General features: G+C 47.9%; 1 gene segment (V, D, J or C); it reads right to left on the reverse strand.

Annotated features, from left to right (window-relative positions):
* Nucleotides 1-14,449: 14,449 nt before the first annotated feature.
* Nucleotides 14,450-15,001, reverse strand: LOC112548761. The segment is given in 2 exon segments: nucleotides 14,450-14,796; nucleotides 14,935-15,001. Coding segments are annotated over 2 exon segments (393 nt in total).
* Nucleotides 15,002-17,507: the final 2,506 nt, after the last annotated feature.

Consider the following 17,507-nt stretch of genomic DNA (forward strand, 5'->3'; position numbering starts at 1 on the left):
ATGCATGCATTTGAGAACTAATGTTTTAAATGTTATCTTCCACATTATTATATAATCTAGTTGCCACAGCAAGACAATATAAAGGGGCAATCCCAGCTGGAGAGGAATGGATAGCAAAACTTCTGCTAGGTTTAACTGGAACCAAAACGTGACTCTAAATGTCCAAGGATGGACAAACTCCATTAGCCACCAGAACTGGGGGTTGAAAGATTGAGCAATAAAACCACAGTGCATCTGTGCATTGTGATCACCAGCCTGACACAGACCGAACTCATGCAGGGCACGGGCTAAGGGAGGGAAGAGAAAGCTCTTGTTTAAGGTCTGCATCTCACTGCATCACCATGCCGTACACCACCACTGCCTGCAGTACAGTTATAATCAGCCTCGTCCTCCACCTGGATGTTGGAGATGGTTAAGTAGCCAATTCTATTAGAGAAGTCTTTGGACCACGAGAAGCGACTGGGGACTCCAGAGCCCTGGTGCTTGTCAAAGTCTATTTTTTATCCCAGAAGGTACCTTGGGCTGTTCCCATTTTTTGCTGGACCCAAGCAGCAGTTCCAAATGTGAATCCACTGATGATGGTGCAGGAGAGTTTAACCGTGTTTCCCAGGGACATGGATAGTGAGGCTGGCTGAGTCAGTGTAAACTGGGAGAATGACCCTGGGGAAAAAAATGGAAATGTCTGTATGTGTCTCTCTGCTTGGAGGTGACAGAAACAGAATTTAAAATTCAACCAGAGAACACGACCCTTTTCTTTACCTGCGCAATAAGCAAGCAGAATAAGGCGGAAAGGGGCCCAGGCCATGATGGGGAATCCAGTTTGGCTTCTGAGGCAAATGGGTTTCTGGAAGGGACCCTCTCAATGTATCTTAAACTGCCAGACCTGGGAACAGCTCCTTCATGCAAATCTGCTTCCTGCTCACTGCAGTTTTGCATGGACTGGCAGACACTGAATGTCAGTCCTGTCACAGACTATTTTAGCATCTGATATGAGCGCTTCTATGCATTTGGATTACAGCTGGGGTTTTCACCTTTTTCTGCTTTTGAATTCTGTTTACAGCTCATTTTCTTTATACCCTTTTACATACAAAGCAGGGGACTGGTCAGTCTTTTCTTCTTTCATATGTTTTAATTCTGTTTCAGACCAAGCTTCTGTTTCCTCTTTTAAACAGAAAAGTTATGGTCCCAATATTGACACATGGAACATGCTGATGAGTGTATTACAGATAATCCTAAATATTTCTAATTGACCTTGGACAAATACTCCACTATTACTTTTTAGGATGATTCCTATAATGTGGTGGTATTTATTTTTAGATTTTACTCATTCATCATAAAAAGTCTGTTCTCCTCTAAGTCTCTGAATAAATATTTTAAGCTGCATGTGCTGCCTATAAAGTAATACATAGAGCATCAAATGAAAGATAGCATATATACCATACTAGAAGTTTACAAAATGCACTCCTGTTACTTGCTTTCCTTTCTCCTTACCTAGCCTTTCTGGAAATGTATTTAGGACATTTGTATCCCAAATGCATGTGATAACCCCTCCCTCTTTGGATAAGAATATTTTTTTAAAGATACTTCAGGCACAGGAGTCACCTGCTACTCTGAGATGGATAGGTGACCTCTATGGCCACTTTTTACAGTCACTTCAGTTTCTTACAAAACAATCACATATGGGTCCAGGTGATCTTTGAGGAGGGATAACAAAAGTGCCCCTTTCAGAGAAGATCCTGGAAATACCAAGAACATCAGCTATTTTTGGTGTTTGCCAAACCTGGACAGAGGTGGGAGCGACCTTAAAATCATAATTTTTTCCTCCCTGATTGACAAGTCTCTCTCAGGGCCAGAGCTCTGCAACAACCTCTCTGCCAGAGGGATTCCCGAGGTCCCTTCCCAGTGCTTTCCTCCTCAGCCGGCCACATCTGTCAGCCCCCTGCTGCTTATGCAACCGAGCCAAGCACTGCCCCACTTCAACTTGCTGAAAACTTAGGTTAGCTCCTTCCTCAAAGGATAAATGTTAAGAATAGACCTATTTTGTGTGTGAGAAATTGGAGATCACAACTGTACTGGGCTTTTCCTTTAGTACTGAGCTGATATTCAAGAGGCAACACTTGCTTCAGCTCCATCATGTCTGGGGCAGCCCTATTTAAGCACAGCTTCAGGTTCTCCCTACATTTGGACTGTTACTTCTAGTTATTAGAGGAAGGTTACATTACAGGGCAAACCACTGCTACAGCCTAAGGTGTATTTGTTGTCCGCTCTGCAGAACATTTTAACTGTGCCCCTGGAGATATGGTCCTACCTCCCATCTCCGTGGAAAGAAGGAAAGTGACCCTGGAAATAAACAGAAACCTTTGTATTCACTTCAGGGCGGGGGGGTAACACATGGTCACATCCTGCTGGGACAGGAATTGGGATGATCAGGAATGAGCAAAAGTTCTTTGAATGACACTGGAACCGATCTAGACACCAGCAGTACCAAAGCCAGCCATGTGAGCCCCATGAGGAGAAACCCCAAGGCCAGGGTGGGGGTCCCAAGTCAGTGAAACCTCCCTAGGGAAACAGGTTTCTGGCAAGGACCCTGCAACTTCCTCTCAAACACCCACAGCTGAGAACAGCCCTTGCAAAGCCGTTTGCTGGCTGCCGTTACTGGCAAACACAGATGCATCCCAAGCACCTCAGGGCTGTTTACTAAAACAACCTTTCCTGGATTGCAGACAATTTCCCCTTCTTATACCTGCTCTCATCTCCTGCCCCCCCCCCCCCCCCTTTTTTTTTTAAAGAAGGGTAAATATGTATATTTAAAATTTATATATATGTCCATCTCTTGGGAGGAGAATGAAAAGGTTTATATACATATTAGGTCACTGATTAGGTCATCCCTGGTTTATATACATATAAACCTTTTCATTCTCCTGGCAAGAGCAACACCTATTAGAAAGCGCCCTCAGGTGCATCCCAGCACAACTGCAGCACCTGCCTCTCTCATGCAAGGTGTTTCTAATGTTTGGGATTTTTTTCTTTTCTAGCTAAAGTCTCCAGACTAGAACAGACCTCATGTATGTCCTTTTGCTTTGGCAGTGTCACCGGTTTTTCCCTGGTTTGTTTGAGGGGAGAATCAGGTTCCTGGTGTTTACTTGGTATTTATTCCTCAAGCTTCACATCCATCTTAGAGACTCTCAGAGGACTTTTAAAAGGGAGTGAAGACTGGCATTAATGTGATTTCCTTTTCTTTTTAATGCAGGTGTTAGCAGTTATCTGTAAATCCTTGACTCATTAATTATGCCAAAATGTCATGCAAGTCACATGCGCTATTCCTGTTTGCTTCTTGGGTAACGTCCCCTTCTGGAATTCTTAGAAACGGAGAAAAAACAGGAGGACGTTACTAGGCCCAGAGGAGGGCTGCATTTAGCCTTTGAAGTTGTACAAGGGACAATTCCCTGCTCTGTATTTTTGCCCTGTTCACTATCTTCCCCTGCTCCAAGCAGAGCTCCTCGGTCCCCCACCTAGCAGCAATCTTTCACAATCCTCTTCATCTCTGGCTCCCCAGCCCAAGGACACAAGCCCCTTCACTCACCCCCTGCCTCTCAGCCCTCTTGAACTCCAGAGAAGCCAGCAGATAAACCCTTTGCTGCTCTCCTGGCCCCAGGCATCCAGCTCTGACAATCCAGCAAGGGCAGATCAACTATCCAGTCCCACTGCTGCCTCTCCTCCCTTCTGCCTTTGCCAGCTCCAGCTCACAGCTCAGGTAAAGCCATAGCCTGCTGCTGCTCACCCTGCCCAGCCCCAGCGGGATGCTCCCACTTCCTGCTCCCAGAGACATTCAGAGGTGTAGCCCTTCCAGTGCCCTCTTCATCCTCTCTCAACTGCTGCCCCAGCCTCCTCCTCAGGGCCAGATGGGCAGCACCTGCTCTCTCCCAGGAGAGTGAACCCTGCCTTGCTTCAAGCACTAGCAACCCTGTGACAGGGGCCTTTTTCACCTGAGACAGAGCATTTCACTAGGTTGCATGTCTGGGTTTAAATTGTGAGATCCTCCTTAACTGAGTCAGTCAGAAACGGTGGTATTGCAGTTACTTTCCCCCATCACAATGACGCAAAGCCCTGGGGTCTGCACAGAACAGCTCCTCCTTCCCCTGCTTGAGTGGCAGTCATCTCAACCCACTCCCTGCCCTGCCACAGTCCAGGCAGTTCATGTTTCCAAAAACTGTGGGAAGCCAACCACCCAGTGGCCACCTGCCCAGGTGGTCCCGCCTGGCCAGATGCCCAAAGGGGACAGGCTCAGGAGCAGTCTAATGGCCTGTTCTCCCTTCAGGCCCAAAACAATGAATTCAGCCATCTCCAGCTCACCGAGCTCCCCACCCACCATCACTGCAGATCGCTCCCCACTCCCCAGTCCCACTAAAGGCAATGTACTGATCAGATAGAGTTACTGGACTGAAAATTTTTGTTTCATTTCATGAATCACTCAACCCTAACTGCTCACTTCAGAAAGTTTTACCATGGCCTGCAGGGCACACTCTCCATCGGCAGCATCCAGACTGTGTGCAGCCAGGCAGTTCCTCACAATAGCTACCTAACCACTCTTTGCTTGCTGCTCTAAGGGACCACCATGCTGTACCTGGACACATCTGCTTTTGGCCGCTGTCTCCCTCACTTCCTTGAATTTCTCAGTCCAGGAATTGCTGAAAATCTCACCCCAGTCTCACCAATATTGTGGAGCATCCAGGCTGCCACTATGAATGCAGAGATGTTTTCTGGCTCAACCTCGAGCCTGTAGTTCAGTGACTTCCACCAGGCTTTCAGGTGGCCGAAGGCACATTCAACACTCGTACAGCATTTGCTCAGGTAATCGTTGAAAGTGTGCTTTTGCCGGTCAGTCACTTGTCCACCATATGGCTTCATGAGCCAGGGCAGGAGGATGTCAGCCGTGTCTGCTATAATAAACAGGGGCACAAAAACACTTCAGATCACTAAATCGGGAAGTCCAGGTGCATATTATCCTTTCTCCATCAAGCCAGGCAACAAGGAGTTTCGAAAGACACTCATCATGAGAGCTGCCTGCCCAGCCTGTATAAATGGTAATAAATCACCCCGGTGATCCACTACAGCTTGGAGGATCACCAAGTGAAATCCCTTTCTGTTGATGAATGACCGGCTCTTCTGTAATGGGGAGAGGACCAGGATGTGTGTGTTGTCTAATGCACCCACACAGTTAGGGAACTTCACTGCCTTGAAGCCTTCAAAAACTTCCCTGGGGTTATTGAGGCAGATGAAGTTGTTCGCTGCTACTTTGTACAGTCACTGGCATACCTCATGTATTGCCACCCCGGCCATGCAGACAGCTATGCCAAACTAATTCCCAGTGAATTGGAGGCTGGTTGGGGTGGCCAGTTTTGTGATGGCCATGGTTACCCTCTTTTCTGGTACAATAGGCTGCCGCATGACAGTTTCCTCTTGCTCAATGTGTGGCTACAAAAGAGCAACTATGTGGAAGAATGTCTCCCTGCTCATTCTGAACATCTCCAGCCACTGCTGATCATCCCAAAATGAGAGTATGATGCCTCCCCACCAGTCAGAGGAGCGTGTTTGTGCCCAGACCTTGCAATCATTGCTCTGTTGGTTTATCCACAGAACCTTGTTACTCTCAAGATCCACCGCTTCCTCTTGGTTAAATGACTGCAGCATCTGAAAAATTTCCCCGTATAAAGAGTGTTTTGAAGTTGCTAACCTGCACTGGCACCCCAATGCAAGGGTCAGCATGGCATGCACTGCATTCAGCAGCTGGAGGACTTCATTATCGATTTGTATACACACACACACACATTATATATATATATATATATAAATAAATATTTTTGCAAAAAAAAAAAAAGACAAGAAACTCACATATGCTTTCTCCTCCCTGGCTGCTGTGGGCATCTCACCAAGTACGAGAACACAGACAACAGGAGGAACTTGGACCCAGTTCTCTTCTCGCAGATCCTAGTCCCCTTCAGGAGCAACATCACTGAAGCTAATGTACATTTGCCACGTTGCAATCCATTCAAGTGAGGAGGTCAGTAGGCTTTCTTTGTGGGGGACTCATGTTTCCAACCCAGCATAAAAGAACAAGTTGTCATTTCATTTTGGAGAGGAAAGTAAAAATCATCCCAGAACCCAGGACACCTTGCAGGGTCACTGAATGACACTGGGCATTGTACTTCTATGCTGAAAAAGGATCATTTGTTCATACTGAACAGACCTGCACCAGCACTATACTGAAGGCTAATGTATGTTCCTGATGGTCCCTGGAAGTTGTCCTTTCCTTCCTCAGTGTCCAGTAGGAATCCCCTGGCCTAACAGTTCAGGACTAGAGGGAGAGTCCAGTGAACTGGTTGGCAGTGATTTATACACATGGCAGAAATGAGAAGTTGGATTCCTTGGGTCTGAAGGCAGGTGACAGGACTCGATGGCCCAGGGAGCCCCTTCCAGTCCAACTATTCCAAAACTGGGGTCAAAAGTCTTCCCCTCCTGAGCACTCTTATTTTCTCCCATGCTAAAGTGCCCAGTCCTCCAGCCTCACATTCAGGGCATCCTTCCTCCCCAACCCTGCACATGAGACAGATCCCTATCTCTTCTGCCATCTGAATAGCAGACCTTTCCCCCATTCAGATCTTGCCTGGATCTGGTCTGGCCATATTTGACACTGTCACCTATGAGTTGCCCCTCAGCTCCACACAGCCAGCAATGCCAGCTGTCAGGGCACTTCATTTCCTTTCTTCTCCCCTCTGAGCCCACTTCCATAACCAATGAGCTCAGCCATTCCTCACACTGTATCCCTGTCTTTCCTGTTTTCCTAGTTTAGAAATCCTGGTTTACAAAACCTCCCAGTCACCTGAGCATGATGTGAGCAGCACAAGCAGGAGCAAGGCCCAGGCCATAGTGGAAATCCAGGACAGCTCATCTTCCCCAGGGCAAATGAATCTCCAGCTGGGACCCTCTCTTAAACCCCCAGAGTTGAGATTGGCCCCTTCATGCAAATCTGCCTCTGGTCACCGGCTGCTGCTGGCACCTCACTCTCTGCCAGGAGAGGGGCCAGGAAACAGAGGACAGTCTGGTCCCAACACCTCTCTCTGACACTGGTTTAAGGCACCTGAATTTATGGCTTGTGGAGAAATAAGCGAAATGAGCCCCTCTCCATGTGAATGCCCGCAGATAATATATTATAAAAGAACTGCCTATTGCTTTCTTTCCAAGGAGAACCAAGGCCCTAATCCTGGAGATCATGACATCCTGACAAGTCAGTTAATCCTCTCGATCCTGTTCCCAAGAGAGGTTAAATGTTATTTATATTTTTAGGGTTAGGAACCTCCGAGCCCTGGCTTGAACCTACTGCCCTGTTTCCAGGGCTGGATTAACATATGGGCAAACTAGGCACATGCCCAGGGCCCTGAGCTGCAGCGGAGGGGCAGGGTGGTCCTTCCCTCTGCAGTGGTTGTGCAAATGGCACCATCCACCTCCCCTCCCTTCCTTTCCCCTCCGCCGGCCTCCCTGCTGTGGTGGCTGCTTCCTAGTCGTGGCTTCAAACCCAACTGCCTGGGGTGGCAGCACTGGGGTGGGGACAGGGGTATCAACCATCCCGGGGCCCATTACATTGTTTGCCTACAACTAACTAAAGGGTTAATCATGGTATGAGGTCAGCCATGAGTGGGGTGAGATGGGCTGCCCTGTCCTCCTCTGGGGTAAGAGCCAGCGTCCTTGCAAGGGGAGGGGACCCTGACTCAGGGGGCTGTAGCTGACCCTGAGTGGGCAATGGGGACAAGTTGTTTTATTGGGATCATGATGTAAATCAGGACAACTGGAATGTGACATCAGAGCTCAAGGTGCTTGGAGAGCTCCAAATGAAGGGAGTGAAGTCAAAGGCAAGTTATTTCTTATCAAGTCAAAGATTATTTTTTATCAATGAAAGGTGAACCTTTGTCCTGCCCCTCACCAGGAAAGATGTGGACTGAGGATTTCTACACACTGGAGCCTGTAGCAAGGTACAAATCCAGAGGCTCCCTAAGGCATTACAATACAAATGGAGGACTGAATGATTTTTCTGGAATATGGGAAGCAGACCCCGAGATGCTGTCCTGAACCCTGGTTTCACTACTGAGTAGGCCCTGGAAGTTATTGTGGATGCTGGCACAGCTGGCATAGGGAGGAGGGTTGGTGCTGCGGGCACCCCTGCCATAGGAAGGAGGTTTGGTGCTTTGCCAAGCTCAGAGGAGTCCTTGGGATTCCCAGCATCTCCAGGGAAAAAGCAGACAGGTTCCTTGTTCTGGGGGGTGAGGTGACATGATGATTCCTGCCCCTGGTCTGTTGTCTTTCTCGGCTCATTGAGAGCATCCCCGGGGCTGGGTCAAGAGCACAGACCCAGGCTGCAGGAAGGGACACAGTTTGCCAGTGTCACATGGATGGACATGGATGGAGCATAAAATGATGCGAATATCACATTTCTACTACCTCTCTTGGCATTACCTCTAGTACTTCTATCACACCTCTTTTACATGGTCTGTATAGAGAATAGGCCTGTGTGAAGCGGCTAGTATTTGCTTCAGATTTGGATTTAGACGATTTGGGGGACAGTGATTCAGTTTGGTGCTTCAAATCACCGTCCCTAATCGATTTGGCTGAATCTGATTTGGAGATTTGGCTGCTGCCGAATCAGCCAGATCTCCAAATCACACAGGCCCCATTCCCCACCACCTCTCCCAGCCCGGCAATGGCTTTTTTTTAAAGGGCTGGGAGCTGGGGCGGGCAGGGGCAGCCATGGGGGTGCTGGGACAGCGGGTGGGAGTCGTGGGACACTTGCAGAGGGTGGGGGCCTGGCGCCTGGCAGGGGTCCCCCATTGTTCCTTTCCCCCTCCTCCAGCCCCCTACTAACCAGCTGGGAGTCTGGGTCCAGCTCCCTGCTGCAGCGGTGGGGACTGCCCAAATCGCTGAAGCTCTCCAAATCTTTTCCGAATTGATTAGGAAAGCTTTGATGGATTCAGACCTTTTAATTGGTCCCCTGATTTGATTTGGATACGGAGATTTGGCCACCAAATCAGTCTGAATCTCCTCCAAACTGAATCAGCCCCCGAAGCTTCACACAGCCCTAATAGAGAAGTCACTCTGAGGGAGCGCAGACACAACTGATCATCCTCAGTTAACAGGAAATATTTCTGAGCTGACTGAAAATGACCTCCCCCCAATATTTCCCTTCTATGACTTGAGAGGAGCCCTCACTGAGAAAACCATGTGCCCATTCCCTCTGAGACTGCAACGTTTATGTTGTACTTCCCCATCGGACTGTATCACTGTGATGTGAGCTGCTGGCAGTAACCCACACCTCACAGTAATAAACCGCCTCGTCCTGGGCTTGGACACCGATGATAGTCAATACGGCCGTGTTCCCAGAGCTGACACCAGAGAATCGGTCAGGGATGCCGGAGGGTCTGCTCCTACTATTGTACATCACAAGTAGAGGGGAGCTGCTGACTTTATGCTGATACCAATACACATTCTTGCTAGCAACATTGTCCCCGGAGCAGGTGAGCTGAGCGGTTTGTCCTGGAGACACAGACACTGAAGGCGGCTGAGTCAGCACGTACTGGGCAAGGGAACCTGGAATAAGAAGGAAAAGCAGAAAGGTAAATGCAGAACTTACTCCAGACTGAAACAGCCTGGGATACCCACGGAAACGCATGAGATTAGGGCCTGTACACGGAAGAATCTTTGTAGGCCAATAGCCTCAGGGAAAACCTAACCCTCCACAGCACCTGAGCAGTGTGTGAGCAGCACAAGGAGGAGCGGGGCCCAGGCCATCCTGGGAATGCAAACCAGCTCTGCGTCCTCAGACAAACAGGTCTCTGGTTGGGACCCTGCGATTCTCAAGCACCTGTGGGTCTAAAAGGACCCTTCCATGCAAATCTGCCCCTGGTTATTGGCTGCAGCTGGCCATGAGTATAAAACCACCCCAGAGATGTGGCTCCCTCCGCTCAGCTCAAAACTTATTCATATATACAGGGCACACAGTGACAAGGCTCTTGCAACCAAATGGGTCACAAACACAGATAATGTCTCCCTTGAAGGGTGCTTCAAGGGCACACCTTCTCTGCAAATTTTAGCCACAACCTGTCACCCAGGGATGTCTCTTGCCACAGCTCTGCCAACTGGGTAGTGCCAACACTGTGCAGGCACAGAGTTACTGCGAGGGATGGGAGCTCCATGCGTTCAGTCACAGCACAGCATGGGAGGATTTGTCTGTCCTTCTTTGGTTTAGGGATAGAAATGCTGCCAGCCCTGCTACTCATTCAACTGCACATTGTACAGCTCATCACAAACACAGAAAATAGGGATCCAAGTACTGGGGGAACAAGGGTGGAGGGAAGAGGCAGGTTCCTAACCCTTGGGGCTAGGGACAGACATTCAAAAAGCCCAAGCCTGAATTGATTCACTCTTTGGAGGTTAGTCTAAGCTGTGCAGCTTAAACTGGTTAATAGCTTGACAGACATGCTCTGTTAAACCAGGAAATGCAGGCACATGCCTGCAGTGGCTCAACCAGATGCCGGGGAGTGCTAGTGCCTGCCTGCCAGCCACTGCCAAAGGGGAAGGAAGAGATGCCCTTCAAGGCTCTCACCCCTCCCTGCTGGAGTGGAGAGAGCGTGGCCAGGCAACAGCCAGGCTAGCACACAGGGGATGGGGAAAAAGTCCTTTCTCTGAAGCAAGGTATTGAACACAGCAATTTGCAAAGCATATAGCAGGAAACTACCAAAAATCTTTGCCTAAGCTAAGATAGAGCCCAGTAAAACACAGCATACACAACTCGGTCTAACTTGAAATGTAAACCAGAAAGACAAGAGTTAGTCTTACTATTCCTGAGGGCAGAGTGTCTCCTTACAGACAGGCATTGGGAAAGGCTTTGTTTACATGTTCTGCGTTATAATGTAAATGAAGCTCTCTGCATTCTTTGATGCAGCTTCTGGTAACTAAATCTCCAGCTTGTGTGATCGCTGATGAATGCCAGGTCTTTGCCAACACTTTCCACCTCTCAGTCTGGTCCTGCAAATCTTAGCTCTGGGCTCAGAGCTGCAGCCGGGCTTGGATCTGCACACAGACCTGGAGCTTCTCTCTCCTGCTCTGGGACAGCTGTGCAAGCCACACAGACTGCAGCCAAAGCAGAGGGGACAGCGGGAGTCATTAACTCCATCCCTGCCTGTTTGCAGGCAAGCCATTGAGGTATGGCTGGGGCTGGCAAACTGCAGCTGCAGTCCCCAGGGTTTGCCAGCACAGGGAGGGAGAGAGGGGACGGAGGGAGAAATTTGCCACAGAGGCCATGGCAGGCCAGCGTCTGGCCACACCCTGGCTGGAGAGCAGAGGAAGGAGACATCTCTGCTGTGGAGCAGAGAGTCCTTCCCAGCCCAAGGCCATGCCAGGATGCTGAGGGAGTCTGCCTTATGATAAAACTAGCAAAAGGTCTGGGACAGACTTTGCATAAACCAGTTTGAGCTAAATCAGTTAAGTCTGATACTACATTCAACCAGGTCTATCTCAAACCAGTTTCAGCCATTCTCAAACTGGTTTATGTGAACTGAACATCGGTTCTGTTTCAGGTTTAACCCTTTTTCTGATCACTTAAACTGGTTTGTGTGTAAAGTCTGCCCCTAGCCTGGGAGTGTTTCCATGCAAGTCCATGCATGAGGGCAGTGCAGGTGCAAGAACAGGAAAAGAATGATGTGGGATCTGAGAAAAGTGCCTTGGGTAAATGAAAGAGGGGATGAAGTGAACAAGTTCCGAGATGTAGGCTGTGCTAAGCTGTGCAGGTGCTGTGGATGCATGGAAAACACTGCAGAAGGTAGGGCTATGGCCTCCTGAGAGGACAGGGAGCTGCTTTTCAGCCTAGGAACCAACCCTCCTGCCTCAGTCAAGACACCCCCCGCCTTGGTCACAGCAGAGGTCTACCCTGGCACTCAGCAGTTTATCACTGGTACTGACAGGCACCTCCTGCACCACCAGCTGGGACTGGTCCCCAGGGTGACTGGGCAGTGCCACTGGGCCACATGTGCTGTGTTACTTATAGACATAGACCTGGTGACCTCTCCCAGAGAGATGGAGGAGGAGAAGTAGGAGCACAGTGCAGGGGGCTGAAATTGCTAATGAGTAACAGACAGCGATTCATTTATCCGGGCAGGAGCCAAGCTGTGCAGGCATGTCAGCCTAGGCTTGGAAGGGGGCGGGAGAGAAGTTTTTTCCTCCCTTCCCCAGCTGGCTGCATCATTACGGGACATCTCATTACCAATAAATCACACAGCACAGTAGTAGTTTTCCTCCTCCTTGGCTTGGACCCCAGTGATGGTTAAAGCCATGTCCTGACCAGATATGAAGCCCATGAACTGGGTGGGGGTCCTGGAGGGCCTGCTGTCAGAGGTGTATGTAAGCTGCTGGCAGGGAGATCCAGGTACCAGGATAGTAGCTGGTGGGGATGCTGCGGTGCTCCGGCTGCAGGACAGAGTGACAGTCCCAGTGCAGACTCTTGGGTCGCCGCAGGCTAAATATATTCATCAACATGGTGAGTCAGGATAATACTTCTCACCTACAATTTTCCCAACAATTTAGTCACAAAATCTCAGGTCTATGCGAGTTGAACAAGGACGAGAAGGACCCAGGCCACGATGGGAAATCCAGACCATCTTGGCTTTCCAAGGCAAACTGGTCTCTTAAACGCCCAGAGCTGCGAACATCCCTTTCACGTGAATGCCCCTTCCTCACTGGCTGCGGTCTTCTGAAAAAAGTAACAGGTGAGCACCCGTGAGAGAGGCTCTCCCCCTCCTTTGGTGTCACTCCTTCTGGTCCAGACAGGGCACGTGCTGCCATTTCTTCAGGGAAATTGGCTTTTGCTCCCTCAGACAGGATCTCCATTTCTGTTCTTTTCCTCTCAGGTCCAGCCCCTATGAAAGGGAAGAGACCCATTTGCCTTCCACAGGGAGAAATGAAGCCTTTGAAAAACCCGCCTCTTCATTCATATCAAACCTTTGGACTGATCACACTTGGCATAGGAGGGGCTCCCTCTGCTCATTTATATAAAGACTTTCACATTCAATAGGAAACTTTGGTATTAACAATGGAGTGTGAGATATGCCAATGGGTACCTAAGTAAATGAATGCACTCAGAGGTGGCTCATTAACCTACAGCCTACATCAAGGCACGTGGGGTTCCTCCAGCCCCCATATAAGCCAGGCCCCACACAGTGTGCCAGCACAAGACATCTGGAAGGATGCAGCTGTTCAGACACCACAGCCGGTTGCACACGCAGGTGACAGGAAAAATTGTATTGAGCGCTTTATTCCATTACAAGCAATTTATATTTGGGCTAAAAGGGTACACATTGCCCCCTGCCGCCCACAAGCCAGATCCGCACAACACTGCTCTTCAGGTGAGACAATTGGAAATATTCAGTGTATCTGAAGCCCCAAACAACACTAATATCGCCCATCCCAAGCCTTCTAAGTCATACCTTTGGCTTTAACAAAATAAGGTTTTAAAAATATATAATGACCATTTAATTTGCATTGTGAGCCTTTAGGAGAGCCAGCTCTTCTCCACAAATATGGGGTAATTGAGACTACTGTTTAATGTAAGGTGAGATCCTTGGGAAGCACAGGATTGCAGCAGCTGGGGCTTGAAAGGAAACAACAGCTACCCAGAGACTTCCAATAAAACCCCAGGACTGTGCCAACCTATTTTACCCTGCAGCTTTCTATGTTTCAGGAGAGATTCAGCACATGCCTACCTTTTACCCAGGGCAGTTGGGGAGTTATAACTCAGGCTGCATAGTGAAGTGTATTTAATGCTCACTTTCTCAGAGCACGTTTTACATTTGGTGATGTCTTGGGCTTGGGAATTCCCTGCATCTCAGACATGGTCAGCAGAGGAAGAAAATTGTTCCATAATCAGCAGGTCTCAGAACCTCTGTCACTTTGTAAAGCAACCTGCCTCTCGTGGAGATCTTCTTATGGCCTAGAGCTACTCTTTTTCTAAACTGGGCTTTGTTTCTAAGTGAAATGACTCAGATCTCAGCTCTAACACCTTCTTGTTTGGTCTTAGAATCTAGGACCTAATTTAATTTAAGAATTTTGCCCATATTTACCATGAACAAAGTCACTCAATGCACATATTTAAGAACTGGGTTTTGGAATGCTTTCTTCTGAATTCTCATATGCCCCAATTACCCGAGTAAGACCATATACAGGAGCAGTACCAGTCTGAGAGGACAGGATGGCAAAACTTCCCATGAGTTACAACTAAAATATGGCTTTACATGTCAAAGGGCTAACAAACCCTAGTAGCCACCAGTAGTGGAGACAGGAAGCGGATGGTCACAGTGCATAAACACAGCCTGAACTCATGCAGGGCACAAGCTGAGGAAAGGAAAAGGTTTTATTCAGGTCTGCAACTAACTGTGTCACTGTGCAGCTCACTAGTCCAGGCAGTGCAATAATAATCAGCCTCATCCTCTGCCTGGGCGTTGGTGATGGTTAAGTAGCCAATTTTATTCGAGGTGTCTTTGGAACCAGAGAAGCGACTGGGGACCCCGGAGCCCTGGTGCTTGTCAGAGTCCGTATTGAACATCAACAAGTATCTTGGGCTGTTCCCATTTTTTTGCTGGTACCAGGCAACACCTCCCAATGTTTTTCCACTGCTGATGGTGCAGGAGAGTTTAACTGTGTTTCCCAGGGACACGGACTCTGAGGGTGGCTGAGTCAGGGTGAACTGGGAGAGTGACCCTGGAAATAAATAGAAGCCTTTGTGTTACTCTCACAGTCGACAGAGGCTAGATGAAGGAATCTATGACATGAAACAAACACAGAATCAGTGACAAAAGCCTTTAAAATTGTGACAGAGAAAAGGAACTCTTTCTCTACCTGTAAAATACGTGAGCAGAAGGAAGAAGAGGGGAGTCCAGGCCATGGTGAGGAAGCAGCTTGGCTTCTGAAGAAATAGAGCTCTGGCTGGGATACTTCAAGTCACTCTTAAATCCCAGAGCTAACAACGGCCCCTTCATGCAAATCTACCCCACCCCATGGAGTTTTGCATGGACTAGCAGACACTGCGAGAAGGTTTTGTGAGGGAACCAATAAGGCTCCATCTGGCTCCATCCATTCATATTGGTGGTTACTACTGAGCTTTGCCCCGTTGTTGTTCTTCTGATGAATTCCTTTGCAACTTTTTTTATATCCTTCTCGTCACAGTAGGGGTCTGATTTTTTTTTGGTAATCATTTTCATATCCCAGACCAGACGCGTGCCTATCTTGCTGGTATCATTATTCATGTCTATAGATGCCATGGACTCAGCCACCCTCAGTGCCAGCGCGGAGTAGGAGAGTGACCTTGGAATCAAACTGAAGCCTGTACATATTTCTCAGGGCACAGAGTTAACACTTGGTCGCATCCTGCTGAGATAGAAATGAGCACTAGTACTTGGAAAAGCCCTTTAAGCTAAACCAAACAACAGAAATCCTGTCCTGCTACCAAGCTGGTCATGTGAGTGTCCTGAGGAGGAGAGGGGCCTAAGGCGAGCTCAGGGAACCAAAATCATTTGGCCTTTCTATGGAAAAGAGGTCTTTGGTTGGGACAGACCCTGCGGTTCTCTGAAACACCCACAGATGAGAGCAGCTCGGTCTCCCAAAGCTGCTCCCTGCCTGCTGTTCCCAGCTAATACCAATCTATGCTGAGGTCCCCCAAATCACTCCATTTGGCTCTTTACTTAAGCCACCTTTCCAGGAATGCAGATTTTTTGCTTTTTTTCCTTTGAACTTTTTCTTTTTATATTGATTTTTCTTCTTTTTTAAAAAAACATTTCAATTCTACTACTAAGATTATGTCCTGATAAGAGTTGATTGCCTACCTATGGGGACTTTTTACCATCTTGTACCATCTATACTTTTCCCAGAGCCTGACAAAGGGACTTTGATCCCAAAAGCTTGCAGAAAAAGACAATTTTCTTGAATGGTCTAATAAAAGGTATCATTTTGGAACCAAGAGTTCTAGTTTTTTGTATGTCTTCTGATAAGAGAGTGCCCTCCAGTGCTCCCCCAGCATATCGGCAGCATCTGCTTTTTTTGATTTCAGGGTTTGTGCTGTTCAGAATTTTTTTCTTGCCTCAAGTAAACTCTTTGGACTTTTCAGATTCATTCCTGATTTACTCTGGTTTGACTGAGAGGAGAATCAGGTTGCCGGTGATTATTCAGGATTAATTTCTCATTGCCAAATGCAAACAAGATGCACTGTCTCTTCCAGCTCTGGAGCCTTAACACAGCTCTGGGGCACCAACTCTCAAAACCTTGCTTCCCCTTTGGATACTCCACCCTCGCATGTGGGTTGTGCCCTACTCGGTGGATGTCAGTGTACCTCCATCGCTGTAGAGAGCAGCCGGCTTCTGATGGAGGTCTCCTTGTGAGCATTGCTGTCCTCTCTGAACAGGCTTTGTTCCTAACTTACATGACCGGACTCTGTGGCCTAAGTGACTGTTGTCTGGTGTCTGAATCTCCACTTTAACTTAATTTCATTTCCGGAATGTGTTGATATTTACCATGAACTGGCTAACTCAGTGTTTCAGGGATGTATTTGGTAGCTGTATTGGTCTGAGACAAAAAGAAATGTAAAACTCTAGAACTCTTGGTTCAGAGATGATACCTTCATTAGAGCAACTAAGAAATTGCAAAAGAAATATCTTTTTCTGCAAGCTTTCGGGCACATCTGCCCTTCCTCAGGCTCAGGGAATATCAAAGATGGTAAAAGGTTGCCATACGTAGAAAAGGACCCTCCGAATCGCTCTTAAACCCCCACAGAGCTGAAAAAAGCCTTTTCATGCAAATCTACCTGGTCCTCACATTACAGTTTTTCATTGACTGGCAGACATTGAATGCTGGTCCCTGACAAAACCTTCTACCTTCTCATCTGGGGATTTCCTTTCAAGTTCTTCCTTACTATTGGGCTCTTTCCACCTTGAATTCACTAGAAGAATAACATCCTCTCTTTAAATCCTTCTCTCTTCCAAAAAGAGCACTGTTAATTTTTATATAACTTCACACCCCAGACCAGACCGCTGCCTGTCCTCCTGATGCTTCTATGTATAAACAAGCACCTAGATGTTTTTTAAATTGCCACACAGGTGAAAATCCTGTTTCTCTCTAAGCATTAACAGCCTATTGAATATACACATTGTTCTCACAGGAGAAAGAGCAACTTCTTTTTTGTTGCTGTGGTTTTTTTAAATTTTTGCAGAGATTCAAGACCATTCATTGATGTGGCCAGAATTGCTGTTTGGGAAACTGGTATGAAGTAAAAGTAAGGTTCGCACAGCTTGTTCACCGCTGCTTACCCAGGGTTTAGAAGGACAACCAAGGTTATAGAAAGAGTTTGGTTTCCATCTCCAGGCAATTCTTAACTCTTTGGCTGAGTCTGTACTATGCTTATAAGCTGGTTAAATGGTGGT

The sequence above is a fragment of the Alligator sinensis genome, unplaced genomic scaffold (assembly GCF_000455745.1).
Source record: "Alligator sinensis unplaced genomic scaffold, ASM45574v1 scaffold1533_1, whole genome shotgun sequence".
Classification (NCBI taxonomy): Eukaryota; Metazoa; Chordata; order Crocodylia; family Alligatoridae; genus Alligator; species Alligator sinensis.